At 44.9% G+C, this 9,164-nt stretch overlaps 1 protein-coding gene across 1 annotated transcript; it reads right to left on the minus strand.

The window, feature by feature from the left end:
- Positions 1-2,487: 2,487 nt before the first annotated feature.
- LOC115252366 (centromere protein U) lies at positions 2,488-9,164 on the minus strand. The gene is made up of 13 exons (XM_029847311.1): positions 9,047-9,164; positions 7,781-7,859; positions 7,251-7,419; positions 7,063-7,161; positions 6,910-6,982; positions 6,037-6,123; positions 5,886-5,955; positions 5,509-5,611; positions 4,382-4,460; positions 4,238-4,285; positions 4,050-4,111; positions 2,878-3,034; positions 2,488-2,765 (listed from the first exon to the last, which is right to left on the minus strand). The coding sequence occupies exons 2-13, from the start codon at positions 7,857-7,859 to the stop codon at positions 2,655-2,657; spliced, it is 1,137 nt and encodes a 378-aa protein (XP_029703171.1). The 5' UTR covers positions 9,047-9,164; the 3' UTR covers positions 2,488-2,654.

Below are 9,164 nucleotides of genomic sequence, written 5' to 3' on the forward strand. Positions count from 1 at the left end.
ACATGTTGCACCACGCAAGGATGAAGGACCGGAAAGCGGGCGGGCGATTTATATGCCTGAGTAAAATGTAGGCGTTCTAAGAATCTATAGTTGTTTCTAAAGAAATATGTACATTATAGAATTGATTAAACGCTTGTGATATAAAATACAGTTTTATTTTGGGACTAAATATGTGTTGTTTCACATTTATGTTTCCTCTTTCTGATCAAGAAAGGAAAAGGGCAGTCTCAAGTAGTGGGCAATGTGAAGGTCATGATGTAAAGCGGGTATACCGGCGTTTGGCGTTTATTACGTCAGTCAGAGATGCGGATTCGTGCAAATGATGAAATATATTAATCCAAAAATAAACATTATGTCTATTGTGAACGTCGACATTTTACAAGCCAAATCGACAATGTAATGCCTCTATTAAAAGACTTGTTGGGCATTGTTAAAATGATTTACAGTGTCCCATGGTTGGGAGAACTGCAAACTACCATGTAAGGCTCATATTCACATGGAACACAACCAATCTGACCATATCTATTATTATCAGCACTTCTGTCAGAGCATTTCTTGATAATGTTTGGGTTTTTACATTACTGGTTTTTTTTTTTAAATCATGAGATACAACTATAACACACTTCTGTTCCTTCTTTTCCCAGAAAAAGGCATATGACATCAGGACAAGCTTTTCTTCCTGATATCCCCCTTAATCAAATTCTAGTGTCAAGAACCTTCTTTTGTTCAAGGCCAAATTAAAGTAAACCATGGTACAGTTTGCATGCAGCCCCCACTTACAGAAATGATGCAGCTGAGATTCACACAAATGGGGACTTCACAGAGATCTGTTCAGCCTCGCTCTGGGTGAACCACATTGATTTTTGTCTCTCTCCTTCCCAACATTACAATCGTCACCCATTCAACCAGATCAGATTTTGTGGCCCAACAGAAGATTAGAAATTCTGGTATTATAGCTACAAGTCCAACACTTCAGCAGAAACAACCTTAACTGAAGCACCTTTGGGGGTTTTGGTTTATCTAACAAATCTGTGACATTAGTAGCTTTTCTTATGTATTGGTGGTCTTTTTTTTAAATGTTATTTGTATATGCCAATGATGAAAACATTGATTTAGGGCTTTTTATTCTGTCTGTCTGTTTAATGCTACAGCATCACGTGTAAATGCACCTGCATCAGTGTATTCTAAATGACAAAGTTTTATTCTTTTCTATTCTGTTCTTTTGTGGTCAGGCCAGTGAATAGATGTTTAGCCCCTCTTGCCCATCCTGATACTCCTCCACAGTAAGTTTTACTGTTGTACTTGTGCTCTTCTTTGGACAACTGCCATGACAAGAAGGTGTAGAGGTGCATTTTCCCAGACCAAGGCTGGCCCTGATCCCCTCCTTGGAAGCAACAAGTAGTAGCTTCTAGTACAAAAGCCATCAGAGGGAGGGAATAACGATGCTTGAGAGTGATCCGTGCAGGGACTCGTCCTTTTCTTTCTTTCCGTTTTAAAACAATATTTTCATGAGGAGGTGAGACACATTAGAAGAACAACATGCCTGACTGACATTAAATGTCCCATCACAACCACATCACTATAGAAATATTGAGACCACAGAAATACTGCACATCTCAATAAAGTGAACAGCAAATTAGGGCTTCCTAGTGGCCCGGAGGAGCATAAACAGGCAAAACAAGTAAGAATGCAGAGGTTGAGAAAATAAGAAAAACATAACAGTGGATTCATTAAAAACATATAAACGCTACTTAATATTAATGAAAGATACAGAGGGAAATTAAAGAACAGAAGCGGCCAGGGTCCAGAAACATGATCACCTGACAGGCTTCTGTCACCCTGCTGGATCATGGCTTCCTCTCCTCTCCCTCTGTATCCATCTACAGGTATCGCTGCATTCATAGCTGTACGCTGATCCACTGAACTCTTACACTAGCACTTTGTAATAATCAATGTATTTCCCTGATCGCTGCCTATTCTCTCCTCCCTCTCATACCCAGCACCACCATTAGCAGGATGGTCCCCCATATGAGCCTGGTCCTGTTCCAGGTTTCTTCCTGTTAAAGAGGAGTTTTTCCTTGCCACTGTTGCTTGTTGGGGGTTAGGCCCTGGGATTCTGGAAAGTGCCGAGAAACTATTTTGATTTTAACAGACGCTATATAAACAAAGATTGATTTATTTTAAATCTAGACTCAAATCAGATCCATTGCAGCCACCTGTGCTCTTTATTACCTCTTATTGGTTCATCATCAGACCCTCAAGGGTAATTAACTGTGAGAAAGGCACCTATAAGGCACAGCCGAGAGAGTAAAGGTATAAACACGGAGGACTCAGGTGGGACGGTAAGGTGAGGGTTTGAGGAAGCTGGTGCCACAGGGTGCAGTGGAAAACTCAGGATGGATGAGTGAGAAAAGAAAGGAGTAGTACATGGTCTCCAAACAGTGATGGTGCAAGAAGACTGGTCAGATGTTGTAATGAGTTCACACCGTTGGTTGAAGCATTTATTTATAATTGAGCTCTGAAGCCAGAAATGGAGTTCCCACACACCAGCACGAACAACCTGATGAATCTATGTCAGTATATACTGGGCTGTACTACACCACCAGTGGAATCGCCTTCATGACCTCTTCAATCCATTTCATCTATGTCATTATTTACTGTTCTGTGAGTTTTTCAAGTTGGTTATTGATTCTTCTCAACTGGGCCTCTGTGGATCGCAGATGGTTGACTTCCTGTACCAGAGCCGGCAAACTAGATGCTCCATACTGGAGGACAGAGCACAGGAAATGGGCTGTTTTAGAAAAGTGTGATCAACAGCATTCAGGGGATTCTTGTGTGTGTGTGTGTGTGTGTGAGAGGGAGCATGTGTGCACAGACCATCTCATTCTCCTCCGAGTTTTGGTGTCTCCAGTCCAGGTATTGTCTGTTGAGCTGAGTGAGGTGATGAAGGAAGGCGCGTCCCTTTCTCAGGTCCCACAATCTCAGCTCCAGTTGAGTCTTCTGCTTCTGCAGCAGGAATGTCTGCCTCTCTGCTCTGAACAGTCACATCAACAACAGTCAAGCACAAAACCACGCCTGTCTTTAGGATCAGAACCAGACAGAGGGAGATTTGATTTTAAAAGAACTTTTATTCCTGATTTGTTTACATTCTCTGTTTATCACTCAAACAAAATAATAAAAAGTTAAAGTTTAGGATCAGATCATTTCCTCTGAACACAGGACACCCTTCACACCCCAGGTGCATCCAACCATCTCTATAGTCCATTTATGCAACCTAAACTCCACCCTTAGACCAGTTATCATGGACACCAGCTCCTCAGACCTCTGACTTGGCGTTCCAGATGGTTAACTCAGCTGTCCCCGAGATGACATTAACCAGCTGGTGTACAGCATTCCTCCTAGCACAATAATGTGGAATAAAAGATAAAAAGGCTGAAGGAGAAACCCTCACTGACAAATTGGAACCACCTCTGCTGCTGTCCAAACAGCCCCTCCAGTCTGGGACACTGGACAAAGAGGTGGTTAAGGGTCTCTGACTGGGAGCAGAAGGAGCAGGCATCCCCTGCACTTGTCACCAAACAGTGCTCCATTTTTAATAAACGGAGGAGCGTTCGAGATCATTATCCTTTTGGCTGGACTACCCAGAACAGGAACAAAGGTATCATGATAGCTACTGGTACACCAGTCCCATAAACATCGCTAACTTTAGCCATGCTATCTGAAAAGCTAACAATGATGAGCTCCAATCATGCAGGAGGCAGCATCCCACCACCTCTACAAAGCTAAACTGGCTTCCACCAATAAGCAACTCACTGGTGGCACCAGCTTAAATATCAGGCCAGCGACTCCACCTCTCCAATTCTCCCTCACTGAGCTGGTTACCAGACACCAAACCAAACTAGCCCCCAACCAACCAGTGATGAAACTATGAGGCGTGGAGGGAAAATTAAATACATAGAGCAAAAGGTTGAGTAAAAAAGTTCAATCATGCTGAGTCCCACTCACCAGAGACAGACAGAGACAGAAACAGAGACAGAGACATACGGTACCTCATTAGCTCATATTTTGTGTCCAACAGCCTCTGAGTCTTTGTTTGGCCCACATATTTCATCTGTCACACAAACACATGTGATTAGCAGCTCAGGTGGATTTCAAAGCAACATTAAGCTGCGACACCAGTTTGATTGTGTATGTATCCTCAGCACCTAGCTTTGTGCAAGAAGCTGTTCAGCCTTACCTGAGCATTTCTTTGTTTAAGGACCTGAAGGTTCTTTGTGTTGCAAATCTAGAGAAACACAATGAGATTAAGTCAAAGCTTCTCATGACAAAAAAGGTGGCTTGTGTGTGATTAAAGTCCCTATGTGAGTGTGTGGAAGCTCACCTTCTCCTGCAGCTGCTCCTCTACGATGGAGGAAAAACGGTTGATTGACTGACTCACAACGTTTGACTCCACCGATTTCCTGAAATCAAGTCCAGCACAGTTACATGAACATCAGCATGCTGTATAAACGCAGCAGGCCTTCAGAGAGTGGACGCTGGGACAGGTCACCGATCCTAATCTGGGACAAATTTCACTCATGCGTTTGCCCCAACGATGACCGCAACATCTTGAGGAGCCAAATTAGAGAATTTGTGCTATTTTTTTGGTCACTGTCCTTCAAGGGTTATTTCTGAACAGAAAGAAGTGACCCAAAGCCGAGCAGTGCCCCTCAAAAGACCAGTGCTGAAATGGAAAACTAGGACAGGGCATCCTCATCACTCTCCCCCACCGTGGAAGAATTGCCCCATTCTGAACCAGACTATGCCCCCCACTGGATGGTTGAGAGGGTCCTCTCCTCTCCCTCCCCTCCTCCTCTTCTCCTCCTCTCCTCTCCCTCCCCTCTCCCCAGTCGGCCATCAGCAGGAGGGTCCCCCTACATGAGCCTGGTCCTGCTCAAGGTTTCTTCCTGTTAAAGGGGAGTTTTTCCTTGCCACTGTTGCTTATCTGGGGTTAGGCCCCGGGATTCTGGAAAGCGCCTTGAAACAATTTTGATTGTATAAGTCGCTATATAAATAAAGATTAATTTGATTTGATTTGAAATGGAATCACTTCTTGACATTCCCCAGGGCTCCAGAGGAACCAGAGAGGTCCTTCACAGGTTGTTGTCCACCAGGCTGGTCCAGCATGTTTCAATCATCCTATTGGTTAAATGAACTCTAATCTGATTGACAGATGAACCAGCAGGGACGGGAAACTAATCTGAAAGCCCAATTCTGTTGAATCCCATGTCGTTCACTGGTCCCCACTCATGAACTGGGATTGTCACCAGAGTTAAGGTTCACTCCAACACTAACGTAGTAACAAATCAACCTTTTCTGGTTTATTTAAAGCGATAATAAACAGATGCAATTTAAGTCTATAATTTAATTATTTTAAAGAATATGTTACTTAGTTTTATTTGCGGTCCCTTGTTTTCAACTCTCTGGTCAACAATGCATCCATCCCATCCTCCTGCGATGCTGGTGTACCTGTAATGGTCGATGAAGTCCAAGAACGCGTTCAGAACCAGCTCTGCCTCTGGCCTCTTCTGAGCTTGCCGCCGTCCTCTCTGACGATGGCTGACAGCCCTTCCTGAAGAAGAGCAACAGGAACCATGAAGTCAGTCAGCATGGCTCTGAATCTCCAACTGTCAGAACCTGAGGCCACGGAGGTAACCTGAGGTAAAGGAGATCCTCCCCACGTTATTATGAACACTTCATGACAGACACAGTATATCGGACAACTGGATCCTCCCATTTCTATTCTTCATGATAAACTCACAACCAGAACCAGAATGAGTAGAAACACTCCATATTAGAGTTCATAAAAGCCTGCAGCAGGTCTTGTTGTCTTGTTCTCCACCTGCCTGAAGCGTTCTTTCTGGATGCGGCCCCATCAGTGGAAGTCCACATCCTGGCTTTCTTTGGAGCTGGAATCTGAAACCCGATGCAGGTGGGAATGAATAACAACTCAATAACAATGGCCTCATGTCTGTGCATGCAGTCCTCCTTCCTCACCCCGCTCAGGTCCTGATGGGGCACTTCGTCCTCAGAGGTGGAGGAGGGGCCGTGACCTTGAGAAACACCAGCAGCACCAGAATCCCCCTAGAAACCAGGAGAACATCGCAACATCATCACAGTGGTAAGGGTCAACCCAATATTCACTAAATATTCAAGCTTGAATTATTCTGAAGATTTAGTGACTACACTGAGGCAAAGGTCAGGACCCCTGTCACCTCACAGACCCCCTTTATCTTCTAGCATCCAGAAGCTTCTGTTGGGGCCTGAGGAAGGTTTGTTGCACTTTGTGACACAGAATTCTGTCAGCTCTTGTATCTTCAGCCTGACCACCTCAGCTAAGCTCTGCCTTTCCACACTTTGAGGAGGTGGTTAACCTGCTGCAGGGGCCAGACTTTTGCTCCTCCAAACATCACAGTGGGAATTTCTGACAAATTTGTCTGAACCAGTCCACCGACCTCCAAGACCCGTCTGTGCAGACAAGGTTCTTCCAGAAGTCTTGGCTCCAGGCTGTCCTCTCTGTTAACACCAGCCTGGCCTTTATGCTCAGAGCAACGCTTTCCTCTCATGAAAGGGAAACCTTCTGACTCCATCAACAGCAGCAACAACATGCTGCTGGTCTCGTTTAGGGAGTTTGATGGCCTCAGCCACCTCCTGTGTCTCCATGGTGCTCATGCTCACTCCAGCTGTGAGGAGCTACACGTGTGAGCCTCCTTCAACATGCTGATGCTCCGATCATGTGCACGTGATGTCACACACCTGGGTGGCATGTTAGCCAGAGCTTTTAGGCATTGAAATACACATTTGATTACTTGACTTGTGCTTTATGGTTTCCACCCATTCAATAGCCACATGTCCCCATTCATCTCCTACCCGTGTCCGAGCTTTCTTGGACTTTGGAGTTCCTGGTTCCCTTTGCCATCTTTTCTTCTGGGTTTTCACTGACCTTGATGACAGATAATTGGGTTCATCCTCAGCAGAGGCCTCATGCAACGTCTGATAAAACCATGATCTCTGTGGCCTCACCTCAGTTCAGACGCCCGCCGAGGACTCGCTTTCTTCTTTCTACCCGAAGGAACAAGCTGACTGTGGGACTCTGGCTGCGAGCCTTCTTCTGACATAATGCTAAATGGATCGGTCAGGTTTTAGAGAGATGCTACTGCCAGATTCTTTTTACAGGCAGAAATGTGGAAAATGGCCAGATTTGGACCAACCCTGCTGCAATCCTGCTCCTTCTGCTCCTCTTTGCCTCTTGTGTTTGACTGGCAGCACCAGCCTTGGACATGTGTGGGTACTCCCTTCTCTCCGCATGCTCTTCATGGGCACAGTCACCCTCCAACTCATTCAGGTGCTCCTCCAAAGCCGTACTGTGCAAACGGTGTCCTGCAAAGAAATAAACACCAGGACAGGTTGTGGAAAGGTGATGCAGACCAGAGTTGGAATCCAACTATACAGCGAGAAAATGGCCTCCAATCTTTCAATGCAGCATCAACAGAGGCAACATTTTCCAATGAGTCAAAAACATGTGCCATTCAGTAATTAGTCATTAAAGGATCACTTGGACTTTGTTACTCAATGTTAGGTTGTTCTACCTTTATCTAATAGACAAACATAATAACCACAGTCCCTTAATGACAAAAAGTGTTTTACTCAATCAAATAAAGAATTTGTTTGAGAGTATTTATTTCTGTTTCCAACAATTCCATACTGATCATAAATAAGACCAGTATGAGGAGACACTCACCACCATGGAGCTGCAGTCCCTCCAGGAAACTGGCTTTCTCCACAGTAGACAGGTTGGGAGAGTCCAAATCCTTTTGCATCTGAACACATCAGTCAGACTTTTAAAAACTGCTAGAATCTCAATCAATCAATCAATCTTTATTTATATAGTGTCTTTTACAATCAGAATTGTTTCAAGGCGCTTTCCAGAATCCCAGGGCCTAACCCCAGACAAGCAACAGTGGCAAGGAAAACTCCCCTTTAACAGGAAGAAACCTTGAGCAGGACCAGGCTCATGTAGGGGGACCCTCCTGCTGATGGGGGGGTGGGTAGAGAGGAGAGGAGAGGAGAGGAGAGGAGAGGAGAGGAGAGGAGAGGAGAGGAGAGGAGAGGAGTAGAGGTAGAGGGAAGGGGAGGTAGAGGAGAGGAGAGGAGAGGAGTAGAGGTAGAGGGAAGGGGAGGTAGAGGAGAGGAGAGGAGAGGAGAGGAGAGGAGAGGAGAGGAGAGGAGAGGAGAGGAGAGGAGAGGAGAGGAGAGGAGAGCAGAGCATGACCCAGTAGGGTGACAGAGGCCTGTCAGGTGATCATGTTTTTGGACCCCGGCAGCCTTGGCCTATAACAGCATAGCTAAGATGTGACCTAATGATTAGACGACCCCCTAAGTATGATAAGTTGTCTGTCTATGATGGTAACTGGAACTACAGAATTAGTAACAATAAGCTTTTTCAAAGAGGTAGGTTTTAAGTCTGATCTTAAAAGTAGCGATGGAGTCAGCCTCCTGTACCTGGACAGGGAGCTGGTTCCATAGCAGGGGGCCTGGTAGCTAAATGCTAAATGAAGTAACAAAAGCATGAATGAACTTTTCAGCATCATGCCGCATCAATAGTTTCCTAATCTTTGTGATGTTCCTCAGGTGAAAAAAGGCACTTCTAGAGACTAATTTAATGTGTGAGTTGAAGGAGAGATTTTGATCAAAAGTTACTCCTAGATTCCTCACAGAGACTAGATGTTAATGCGATACCATCTAGAGTGATCATGTGATCTAATCTATCCCTGAGAGGTTCAGGACCAAACACCATGACCGCAGTTTTTCCTGAGTTAAGGAGCAGGAAATTTGAAGTTATTTTCTTTCGTTAGAAACTCCAGAAGCAGCTTCCTGCTGAGACAGGTAGACTAATGCAAATGATGGGTTTATTAAAAATACTCTGCTATAAAACAGTGATTTAGGAAACCAAATACTGATCAAAACCCTAAACAGTTTGAATTCGAGAAGCCGCCAAACGACTTACTTGTCTTCGCTGCTGCCGCCGGTGTAACCATCAAATCTGTCCGGGTTGCTGCAATTCCAGCCATGGCGACACCAGAGCCCCGCCCCCTCTTTTATGACCCGCCCCCTCATGCTCTGAT

This window comes from Takifugu rubripes, chromosome 14 (genome assembly GCF_901000725.2).
Source record: "Takifugu rubripes chromosome 14, fTakRub1.2, whole genome shotgun sequence".
Classification (NCBI taxonomy): Eukaryota; Metazoa; Chordata; class Actinopteri; order Tetraodontiformes; family Tetraodontidae; genus Takifugu; species Takifugu rubripes.